The 12,818-nt window shown below is 40.2% G+C and overlaps 1 protein-coding gene across 1 annotated transcript in view; it reads right to left on the bottom strand.

Moving 5' to 3' along the window:
- The window catches only part of clstn2a (calsyntenin 2a), a 162,300-nt gene that overhangs the window by 1,408 nt on the left and 148,074 nt on the right, over nucleotides 1–12,818 (bottom strand). The window contains exons 11-16 of the mRNA XM_004542435.4: nucleotides 6,856–7,022; nucleotides 6,438–6,586; nucleotides 1,622–1,827; nucleotides 1,265–1,432; nucleotides 896–1,041; nucleotides 661–781 (exon numbers count right to left, since the gene is read on the bottom strand). Coding sequence (XP_004542492.1) covers nucleotides 661–781; nucleotides 896–1,041; nucleotides 1,265–1,432; nucleotides 1,622–1,827; nucleotides 6,438–6,586; nucleotides 6,856–7,022 — 957 coding nt within the window. The remainder of the gene's footprint in view (nucleotides 1–660; nucleotides 782–895; nucleotides 1,042–1,264; nucleotides 1,433–1,621; nucleotides 1,828–6,437; nucleotides 6,587–6,855; nucleotides 7,023–12,818) is intronic.

Raw genomic sequence — 12,818 nt, 5'->3', positions numbered from 1 at the left:
ATTAGAATCATAAATTAGAAATTGCAGTGGGGCCACAGTAGTGACTGAATGTACAATTTTGCTATTCAACTGTTTATTTACTGTTATGTTATCTATCTTATGTATCTTCTTTGTTAAACAACACAGTTAGCTAGCTTGCGTACATTTATCAAACACTTGGTTTTTATACTTTTAGCTATATTCCAACTGTTAGTTTTTACATTAAGCTACCTTCCTGATCAAAGCTTTCAATCAGTTGTTTTCAGATTAGTTTAGCTATTGTGTCCATGTCCTCCCCCCCAGCTCACGCAGAAGTACCTCACGGGGGAACCTTATTCCCTGGTTGGAAAACATCTCTTGTTTAAAGCGAGTTCTTCCTTTCCACAGTGACCAACTACTGCTCAGCTTTTATCCTTTCTTCCAGGACAGGATAAAAGACAGCATGTCTCATTCACACAAGTATTTTTCTATATCTAAGTGCTTTCTATCTATCTCACATCGGCACACATTCTCACTCCAGTGAACACATCAGCAGCAAATGAGTGTTCACTACTTTAATCAAACCACCAACCTTTCAATTAGTACACGACCTGCTCTACCTCCTGAGAAACAGTCACCCACAGGCGACCGTTGTTAAGGACCAGCGCTTTATAAATGAACTGGACTCTATTTGTGTCTTACCTGACATGTGAGAGTTGAGCGAGTGCATCATGAGTGGGTGATGGACGGGTCTCATGTACTGGGGCTGGACAGCCATGTGATTGGCGTGCTCCACAGGTGCCGAGTGGTGAAGAACACTGACCTATGCAGAACAAATAGAAGACGAAACAGGGTAACATTGAAAGATAAAACAAATAAACCATAAAAATAAGACAGAGACACTTGGTAGATAAGAATGTATATATATCAAACTCACCTCCAAATTGAACTCGTTGCTGGTGTAGCGACCGTTGAGCTCCGAACAGGTGAGTCTGAACCTCCTCTCACTCAGATTGGCTGGTCGCCAGTTCCTGTAGCGCACTTGCCTCAGTGCCTGCTCATAGTGAGCCATGGAGTCCACACCTTGTAACACAGAAAAAGATTTATGCCTTACTAATATCCAACACATGTCATGAAGCAGAACTGCATATTGGCGACATAAATAAGCCTGTAATTAAACGACAGGGACATGTCTCAGGGACCTTTACATCTTTCTTAATGTATGATCGTCTGACTGCTGATTAAAGGGCACGCCATTTTCCAGATTTTTCCCTAAGATGAGACTGCAGAAGGTCACACAGCCTACCATAAATTGATATTCCAGAGGTGGAGTTGGTGGCATCAAGGTGTTTTCCCAGCAGAGCACTGTGTTGAATCTCTAGACTTTCTCTGTCTGGATTCAGTTCTTCTCCAATTACCAGAACATCACAGTAGTCCAGATTGTGCATTACCTCCATCACTCCTGGCCTGCGGGCTGCATGCACGCACACAAAATCGCACAAGTGTGAAAGTGTTTGAAATGATAAGATGTCAAATATCCAACACATATATGGTCGAATATAAAACACCTCAACAGAAAGAAAAGCAAAAGATGATTGTAAATTAACTAAAGCATCATTAAGATGCACATATAAGCTGAGAGCATCTATAACAGCCCACTCACGTCCACCGAAGCCATCTCCCTTCATTACTGTGCTTGTGATGTGAAGCTCTTTGAAAGGTGCCACACCCAGCGGGCCCCGGAGGTCGCTGGCAGGCCTGACGAGTCGATTAGATCCAGCAATGGTGATTCTCGGTTCACTGGGCGGCAGCACCATAACTACTGCCTTGATGTCTGGGATGGAGAGACATGTGTCCTCTCCGAAACACCTGACACACACACACACACACACACACACACACACACACACACACACACACACACACACACACACACACACACACACACACACACACACACACACAGAAGAGGAGAAGAAAAGGTTACAGGGTAGGACAGCACCTGTGTTGCTGCCTCACTGCTTACGTCTCTTGATTTCACTGCGGCGTATTTGCTTTTGTATAATTTAAGTACCGCAGCTCTGAATTAAAGGCTCAGGAAGCGACAGGGACATTTCTTTATTCCAACTGAACCTCACACACTGCAAACCTATAAGCACAGCAGGCTAACAGTAAAATAGCAAAAATAAAAATCTTAAACCATAAACAGTGCTAGGTTTGGTTGAAAATATTGTTTTTGTGTTCATGATGTTGAGAAAATATGTTTTAAAGGCCTAAACTTTTAGGGCTAGATAAGAAAAAATGTATCTGAAATACATTTCTGAGGGCACACACACACTGATAGCGTTCAATATCACTCCTTCAATTTCCAGCTTCAATCTCATCATCCTTGAAAATACTCTTCATGTACTCTTCCTTCAAATTTACCCCTACAACATTTCACTTCTGATGTTACTGTGAAGAAGTTTCAAGGCACCCCTCATTTCTTTATATTTTACTTCAAACTTTAAGGCTTTCCGAAGGTCTTTCAAAGTTTTTCTTTGGACGTTGGCTGCTTTTTCACTCATTTTCAGTCCTTATACAAAGGTACCAAACTCAAGGGATGACCCAGTGTTGTAATAGACAACTTAGTAAAGAAACAATTTAAATTGCATCTTTGGGCACTTTGTTACTAGCAGCCTGACACAAACACATATTTTGTTGCCATTTGTTTAGTCGACTCTACAAAAAATGTCAACACAGTCTGAAATAAAATCGTATTTTTTGTACCAATGAAGTGATTTCCAAAGAGCTGTTAGCCAAGTGCTTGACATATCTTGGCGTGGGGTGCAGTGTGTCAAGTGGAAACAAAAGAAGTGGCACACACACCAAAAAAAGCTAGAAATGGTCTCAGTGGAAGAAGCCATTCATAAGGGAGGAAACAGGAAGAATCATCTAAACCGAATGCAACCAACATCCAAAGAAGAGCTTAAGAACTACTATATGCTTTATTCCCATGTATGTTTGGATCACTGCACTTTTCATTGTCATGCCCATCTTCCTAGCGAAATATAAAGAAATAAAGGGTTGGCTCTAGACTTTTGCGTAGGATTGCATGCAATAAAACCTCTTTTTAAATGCTAATGTATTTAGAGCTTTTTAAGATTATTTTAATTTCAATAATAATAATTTTGGGGCTGTAAGAAGATTTCTGCAGTGCTAATAGTGCCTGCCCATTTCACACCAGTATGAAGAAAAAAACTAACAGTTCAAACTTAGAAATTTATGCATATTCAATCCCTCTTAGCGAAAAACTGGTTTAGAAAATACGTTTTCAGGGGCTTTAAGTGGCCGCTGAGGTGGTTTGTTTGTGCAATCAATTTCTACTAAGGCATCATAATTAATTACCACTTCTGAGGTTTGTTGGATTGCCAGAACAGGCTGGCAACAAAAAAGAAAAACTGGCAAGAATACCAAATTCTCCATTGAGTTTGTTTTACCCACTCATCAAACAGGCCAGCTGCTTTATGAAAACATGTACAGTGCATATTAATTCAAAAGATTTTCTTTCAGTTTTTCCTGTTAAAAATAATTTCCATCGCTTTATCACGAGAAAATCTTTTCTATTCTGGACAAAAATTCTATGAAAGGATGTGAATTTCATTTTTATGTCGGTTTTATTGTGTTGTAAGTAGATTATATCACTATAGAAAAACCCAGTTTCAACTGGACTTAAGTTGAATCGGTGTGATTATGAAAGCGAGCAACAATGAACTCTCACCTGCACATAAAAACATCCCACGTACGTATAAAGAAATGAAATCCACAAAAGGGGATGTTAGCTTTTGAGGTCTCAGATCAATCTTGGCTTGTTACCTGCCTTGACCACATGGCCTCTAGTGCATCACTTTGAAATTTGTCCGTGTGTGTGTCCTGGAAACAACACTGCTGTGGGAACTACTACACAGCAGTGTGGTAGTTCCCACAGCAGTGGGTACAACCGCTGAGTACTATTTCAGTCTGTTTGTGTGTACACTGTCAGCGCGACAAGGTTGCCACCCTTCAAGAAGCAGCCTCCAAGATGGACACAGTCCAACTCGTGGATGCTAACAAAAGGGTGCCAGAAATCTCAGAACTTTACACCCCTGTCCAACATCATTTTTAATTTAACTACACATATCAGGTGTTTTTGTACCTGTTGTACAGGCAATATTTTAAAGATGGATATGGCCCAAGAAAATGTTGATAAGCTACTTGATAAGCCAGACAGGGCTTGTGACATGGAGCAAACACCCGCGGCTTTAAAACAACACAACGTCTTAAAGAATTTTCTGAACACTGTATGTGTTATGTGACTACATATTGTTGTTTTTTTCCCTATTCACGGACTGCGGATTCAACATATCTGCTGAGTGCAAAGGCGGATCTATCTGCCGTTATCTCGAGGAGCGCAGTGAAGTGTTGTCAGAGTCAGACAGCCTCTATTGTTGCTCCTGGAGCTCGCCTCACTTTATCGACCAGCACGAAGCTGATTTGACCCGCCTGCGTTTGCTGCTCAACAAACGAACAGGTGCTGCATGGCTGTGGAGACAAGACGTAAGACACGTGAACATGTACCAAGCACTCAAGCTAGACACAAGTCTCTCTCTCTGGGACAGTAAGCAATATCTATATATGCAATCAAGCATGTTGCATTCAATGTGCTACAGCTTAGTGCTTTGAGGCAGATCGGGTCAGACATGAGCCCCGTAGAGGAAATCCATATCAGTACTGGGATGTAATAATGATCCGATAAGAAACGCAGGAATGAGTTAGTCTCAAAGTAGTAATTCAAACATGGGTGCCACTTACAATTACCACTGAAATCTTAAAAAAAGACATAATTCACTATTCATTATCGCACAAGATAAAAAAAGATTATTTGAATGTTTCGTCTCAAAGGGAAAGAGAAAGTGAATTCTCTGTGAATTTGTTTAACAAAACCCTCAGTTGTATCTTTTTTAGTTTGTTAACAGTTAACAGTTGGCGGTGCATGCACACTATATATATATCATACAGGTACACATCATCTGTCTTGGTCTATGCACGGGAAAATAAATAATCAGCCTACTACTTGTCTATTCCATCAACTACATTTAATATATAATGTAAGGTTTCGGTCTAGTGGTGAAAATATAGAAAATATCAGCTCACCAAAAGCCAACCGAATATGAATCCAAATTCATGAACACGTTTGTCTGTTTGCAGTACTGGGAAATAATAACATGCAGGAGATTTCTGGACAAGTACTTGAAAGAGCGGCAGGTTGAGTGACTGGCATCATCATCCTGAAGTGCTGCTGCTACTAGTGAACAAAGTCAATTTAATCAAGTCAAATCAAATCAAAGGCAGAGATGGAAGCACAAGAAGAGAGAGGGAGAGAGAAGAGGGAAAACATAACAAAATAGACTCTAGCAATATGGTCTTTGCAATCACCAGGGACAGCTGGCCTGCTTATTGGTTTAATAGTTTTTACACTAATGATCCACCCTACGCCATCTCACTGAGAGCTCGGCTCTGGCAGCTGCTTTGCTCACCACTGTTTCTGTTTGTAGCTGTTTGCATTGCCTGTGACCACTACCCATCTTATGCTGACCACCTTCTTTAAACATTTTACGTTAGATTTCTGGGGATTTTCACAAACATTAAAATGTCAGAAAGAGTTTAAATCTTAATGTCTAAAGAAACAGGCAGAAATTAAAAAAGAAAACAAAACGCAGAAGCATTAAATGTGCAGCTGTTCTGCACATCAAACAGGTCCCTAAATCGCTCCATTACACACTGAATGTAAGGACGGCTATCTAATTTTAACAGTTGCAGGGGGGCGGGCGGCGTGTTGATGCTGTGGTTTGCTTTTGGGTAGAAAGGTTTTAGGTTCGAACATGCTGGTCAGCTCATGCCTTTTAGTGATGAGTTTGCTTGTTCCTTCAGTGCTTGCATGAATATTTTCCTTTTCCCCATTGCAGCTGGGATAAGCTCATTAGGCTAATGTGGGGTGACATACTCCAGTATGTTATCTAGCTAATAATTATATAGCCTGTGTACTGAAAACTACAGAGGTGTGATTTCCACTGCAGGAAGCTAAGCTAATGACCAAATCACTATACATGAAGACATCTCAGGACAAGATTTAATGCTTTATGTTATGACAGGCTGTTTTATGTCTCCAGTAAATGTTTGTGCACAAAACATCCTGAGTATTCCTCCTCCATGAATAAATCTGGTCCCACGAGATTTCCACAAGATGTGTGCATGCTTGCACAGCGAGTACCAGTCTCTCAAAGTCAATGCACCCCTGAGCAAGATGTTAACTCACAGTACTTCCAGCAGAGCTGCTCCAAAGCTGAGCTCCTCAGTTATGAACAGGTGCACGAAAGCTGGATGTTTAAAAGCCATGGCGTGTGTTTCGTCTCTTAAATAGCTGAGATAAAAACGCACTGTCAGAGTAAATGTGCACTCACTGTACTGTAGTGGTGATATGCAGCCGTCGGAGGCCTGGTGTGGGGAACTGGCGAGAATTGATGTAGGAGACCTTGGTCATGGCCGTGTTGATGCTGTCCACATCTTCTCCTTCCACCACCAGCACAGACTGGGCCGGGTTAAAATGAAACTGGGAAAAACCAACAAACGACTTGTTCTCATTCAGATTCAAAAGTAAATCAATAAGATGATGAGTGGAGGTTTTATGAAAAAGCATGTAGATGTGGACGTCTTAAATTCAACTCCATTATATTCCAGAGATGGAAATGAAAGCGCTTTAACTTAAAAGCGGCACATAAATAAGTTATGGTGCTTTCCTTCTTCCTTTTAGACCAATGCAAATGCAGTTGGCTGTTACTGCGGAGAAATAAGTTGAATGAATCCATTTTTTCCACGCACCTTTATGTCCTTAGCGAGGCTTTCAAGGGAGTTAATATCAAGACCTTCTTTGCAAGCCTGCAAACAGGAGATAACCTTCTGGGTTTCGATGCGACCCGGTCGGATCGTCAGACCCGACAGGCTACCACGGAAATACTGAGTGAACCTTGGGGTTGCTACCTCACCACCTAGTGGGGAAGAGAGAAGATATATGATGTATGAGAGGAGAAAGAAGAGAAAAGAAGAGGAAAGTACAGACGTAACAATATGGAGAAGAAAGCTAAGTGAAAAAGGGGCTAAAATACTGAAAATGTGTGTGCTTTTCTAAGGAAATATACAGAAACCATGGAGAGCTATTTCTCTCAAACTTTTAGATTAAAAGAAAAACATGAAAAAAAATTACATCAGCGCCAGCATGAAAAAAAGTACTTTGATTACTTTGAAAGTAACATTGCTCTTTAAATAGGTGTTTAAATAGGTTTAGGTACAAATTTTTAGGTTAGGGATGTGAAATGTACACATACATTAAGTGCTGTACACTCTAGATAAGCAAGAAAAGCAGACATCATGACCTACAGAATATAGTCTGCAGTATTCAAGGAAACATCGCAGGACGCAACAGAACAGCTGATTTTGACAGCTTGTCACATTGGATTTATGACTTTGACAGATGGTAGTGTGAGTTTGACCTAAAATGTTCTGCAACTGCCACAGCCGGTGGGAAATACAAACTAACCATTCATATAAGCTAAATAAAACCAGTAAGTGGAAGCCAACACCTTGGCACAGTCCTCTGTGTAAAAGGTATCACAGCAGTACAGGCTGTGGAGGTCTGTCAAGCCCTGACATCTTCTTAAGAGTGCACTTTTTTCATATGGAGAGCGTAGCAGATTTTCCTGTCAGCTCTGCCCCGTGGTACAATTTTACCACTTCTTATGACAGGTGTAATTTCCATACAGGTCTAACCCCCCCCCTTAAGGTAAATTACTTCCTGCCTGAGTCTTTCAGGCCAGTTATGGCTTACGTGTTTGAAAATTCTCGTAAAAGGTGACAGCTCCTCTTAGAGTAATGCAAAAATGGTGGATGTCGCTCTATTTGTAGTTCATAATAAACCGAGTGTCACAAACAAGTATGTCACAGTAGCAATGAAATATTTACACAGTCTTTAATTGAATTGAATAATTGAATTTCCATTTCTAGAATTTGATCATTATTATTTTTACTGAAACATATTGATTTTATTTTATCTGGGAAAATGACTTAACTTGTTTATTAACCCAGACAAAAACAGTGTATGTATGAAGTGGTCCTCTACTGGTGCTTCTTATTCAGTGCTTCCCCCCCTTTTCGTTTCCAACTGAATATAACTTTTTAGCATTGCAGAATACTGACTCAGCAGTTTTGTTATTTAAAGTTGCTCACTCGTTTAGCAGAGCTAGGAGGTTCTCCTGGGACAGAGCTATTCTGTACAGAGGCGCTCGGGGGAATTGTAGACAGACACTGCAGATGATATTCAGAACTAGATGGCCTGCACAGGGCTGCAGGCATCTACTCCCTCAGCTCAGTCAGTGTGAATCATACAAGGGTGTATACATGTGGAGCTGAGAGAGAATGCTCAGCAGCAGTTCCTGCATCACATATTGTAACAGAAAATGTATTGTTGGTATGTGTAAGAGGAGGTCTGTATGACACGATGTTCTGACTTTATCTTTGAAGGTAGAAGGTTAGTTGAATAAGTTAAATGAAAGCAGACATGCTTAAACTTATAGATTTTGTTTCAATTAACCTAACGACAACCAAATCAATAAACCTTTGATTGATCTGGATGTCTTATATGTCTGTGTGCTGTGCTACCTCAGACTTTAGTCCAAAAACAAACAGGCTGAATCATTAGTGTTCAATTTTTTATAGATGACATAGATGAAAAAACACTTAAAATTATTCCCCAGTTATCACAATTCTACACTAATGTTTCACATGAAAAAATACAAAAACTACATGCAAAAATCTTGATCCACCTCTCATTTCTTTACATTCTGCAAATGGAAAATGGACAACATGTGGAGCGATTTGCAAACAAACATGTGGATACAGTATATCAGAGAAAAAACAGAGCTTTGGATGTTGGCTGATTGCACTCTACTTCAATAATGTTGAGATTTGAGTAGAGATGGACCGATCCGATATTACGTATCGGTATCGGTCCGATACTGACCTAAATTACTGGATCGGATATCGGAGAAAAATAAAAAATGTAATCCGATCCATTAAATATCACGAAAGCACCTCACAAAACTTGCAACACGCCGTAACTCACCTCAGGTTAGCACGTCGGAGCAGTATGCATCACGTGATAGAGCGGCTGTGGCATGCGGGACCTGTCGGTGGTCTGGATAGCATTTGGAGCTTCGCTAGCAACCCGGCATTTCATCTCCGACAAAGTTATCCCGAGAGAAGTAAAGCAAGTGTGTAAGTCCATCTCTGAATGTTTGTAAAGCATTCCTGCATTAAGCTTAACGAGCGACTGCCTCTCGCTCTCCGGCTGCTACTTCAATCATGAAACTGCTTAATGATCAGCTGATCGGCTTTTCTGTCGCGAGTCCTTGTCTCTTGTTTGCTTTTGGCCCACTTTGCACCAGAAAGAGGAAACCAGCGGCTGAACAACAGCAGCACGTTTAAGCTTGATCAGCTGTTGTTAGAATGTATTTAATATTACTTTCTACTCGAGGATCTTTTTCTACGTAGCTGACGCTGGTAACTGTGCAGGGGCGGATCTAGCAAAGTTTAGCCAGGGGGGCCGATAGGGCATTAACAGGGAAAAGGGGGCACAAAGACATACTTTTCTTTCTTATTCTCATTTAAAATGTCTCGCTTTTAATTATTTAATATTTATCTGAATCTTACACCCAAAGTTTTAATCTGATGTAAAATGTATAGAAGTCCATTACTGCATATAGTAACTGTTAAGTCTAATATACCCTAGTAAGCTATAGTACTTTTTCCTTTGGGAAGGTACCATCTGTGCAGTCTGCAATTTTGTTGAAGATGTTGAATCTATTTAATATTTCTTGAAAAAGAATTGATTTCTGTGCATTTTTTTTTCACACTGCATCAAATTAAGGTTGATTACGTCGATTAAGCATCATGAGGTGGAGCGTGAGGGGTGGTTCCCTATTTTTTATTTATTTATTTTTGTTGTTGCTGGGAGTTGGAACCCTATTAGTTAGGTTGCTTAATATTTATGCTAAGTACTCTTTAAAATACCAGAATAGGGAGGATGGTGTAGGTTTAAGTTTATTAGATTGATCAGTATTGCTGAACTATGAAATTTTTTTTTTTGCATACAGGTATAACAGAATAGCTTTAGTGTAGTTGTTGTTTTAAACTTGAGTATGAACTTATACAAAATGCAGCAAGATATTTAAAAAAACAGTTTTGTTGATTAAAACACACTATATCGGATTCATATCGGTATCGGCAGATATCCAAATTTATGATATCGGTATCGGTATCGGACATAAAAAAGTGGTATCGTGCCATCTCTAGATTTGAGCTCTAGGGAGGCCAATGTATGACTGATAATAATCCATTGTATGTTTTTCTATCCAACTATGCTTTTACTGTACTGGCAGAGTATGGGATCATTGGGCATCGTCATAGTGAAAAATTCAACTTTTGCCAATCAGATGCTTTCCAAATGGTGGATCAAAATCTGGCCGTAATTTGCTGTGTTTTTATCAATTTTGATAAGATCTCCAACACTGCTGGCTGAAATGAAGCCCCAAACCATGACAGAGCCTCCATCGTGCTTCACAGACTTATTGTTGTAGCTCTCTTCTGACAATTTATTGGAAAAATTTCGCTTTGGCTTAATCGCTCTGTAAGACCTGTTGCTATGTCTGTTAAGGTATACTTTTACCGCATTGACGGTGTGAAAGAAGTTGTTAATAATCAGACAGCTTCAAGATGGATCAAAATTTGATGATACTTTTCTCAGCACCATTGGCTGAATTGGCCACAAACCACAACAGAGCTTCCACCATGTTTTACAGATAGCTGTAGGCACTCAGACTCACATTTTTGAGCCAAAAATGACAAATTTGGATTCATTCACTCCATAAGACCTGTTTCCACTGATTTTCTGTCCAGTTCTTGTGTAATCCGGCATACTTCAGCCTTTTCACCATTTCCTTTCCTTAAGTGCAGCTTCTTGACAGCCACTCTTCCACTGAGACCATTTCTGATGAGGCTTCAGTGAGCAGCAGACAGATGAGCTGAAGGGCCAGATATATCTCACAGGTACTGTGTCAGGTCTTTTATTGGATTTCCCGTCCCCCTATTTCTCAGGGATATGACTTCCAGATACTGGTCATCTCTTTTAGACAGTTTTTTAGGCCTGCCACTTCTTCTTTTGCTATGTTTTTATAGTTTTGTGACACTTAGTAGATATATCACAATCTGTGTCTACAGTGACACAGTGTTCCTTCACATACAAAAAGCAATCTAAGTTTATTTTCCATACATAGGTGGACTCTTGTTGTTCTTATAGTACATTTCTTAAACCCATACACTCAGAGCAGAGATGGTGAGGATTGTGCATTTTGGAACACAGGTAGGTGTAAGTGGGAGCAGAGAAGGCCTAATTTGCCTGTCTATCATCTCCCTTTCTTTCTACCTGTGTAAAGGTTTTTCATCGCCAAGACATGTTTTCCTGCAAAATGACATCCAAACGTGCATCTATTTTACATAGATTTGCACAATCAATCAAAACGAAATAAAACAGAGAAGAGTAGACACTGAAGAGTACAATGCCAGATACTATAGCTAGCAGACCTTGGATACATGAGTTGTGACATTTTGGAAGATCATTTAGAAAACATTTGCTTAAAAATCCTCAGGAGAGATCTCCAGATTTCAAAGACATACTCTGCATTAAATTACACATTTGCCCTTGGACTGATGCTTTTAAGCAAATATGTTTCATTCCTGTCTCATGTCCCATTCTTGTTTTCTTTGTGATTCTCTTGCATTTTATTTGGGCAAACTGACTCATTAGCGCGCTCTAGGTCAATGCATGCGTATCAACATTAGAAAATGTTTGAATATTTCAAAAAACTGGATCTTGTTTGACTCTGTTGTCCTACTCAACTTTCTCTTGAAAGGCACACACACTAATCACACCAGTAGCCGCACGCGTTTCATTCACTCTTGTTTTGCTCCCGTTGCTTCGCTGCCATTACTGCGACACCTTGAAAGAGCAGAGCCATAATTAATGTTATTAGTTACAACTGCGCGTTTCCTATTATGACGAGTCAAAACGAGAAAGGTCTGGTGGATTACCTCCAGTCCAAGAATACATGTTTCTTTGCTGCCTTCTCAAAGGATTTCAAAAGGAGTACATTATGCTGCTTTCTTTTGATTGATGCCTTTCATTTCCCACATAAAATCACCCCACGCTCTTTTTAAAGCTTCTTATTTGCTAAAATTTCTGAATACTGTGAGGGCTGCTTAAAAAAGTCCACACCCACGGCCGTGTCGCAGATTAAATGAAATGGGACGGCGAACTCACATTTGCCGTTCAAGCTCAACGACAAATTAATGCCACAGAAAACTGTTTAGACCCAACAACAGCCAAACCGTTCTCTGGGGTTAACCTTGTAAAGAAAACAACACGCATCTTCTTTTTGCTCTCGGGGCAGTGAAAAGTACAGTCTAAATGCCTTTTTATTCCACATGTCTCATCATTATGTTGTTGATTGTGGTGAAAGGGAGGATGGAGAAATGAGAGACTCTGAAAGGCAATCTTGCTCGCTAATGGCCTGCAAAGTTATCAGTTGCGGCTTAGTGAAGCTTAAAGCGGCTTCATTGGGATGTAATAGCTGGCAAAGTTGTCCTCCATTCACTCTAGCTAATCCTTCCTTCAGGGCTTTCTCTCACAATCAGAGATTCATGGAAAGAGGCGGCAAGAGAGGGCTGTATGAAGC

The sequence above is a fragment of the Maylandia zebra genome, linkage group LG18 (genome assembly GCF_041146795.1).
Source record: "Maylandia zebra isolate NMK-2024a linkage group LG18, Mzebra_GT3a, whole genome shotgun sequence".
Taxonomy (NCBI): domain Eukaryota; kingdom Metazoa; phylum Chordata; class Actinopteri; order Cichliformes; family Cichlidae; genus Maylandia; species Maylandia zebra.
This window is presented reverse-complemented; position numbering and strand designations above follow the sequence as displayed.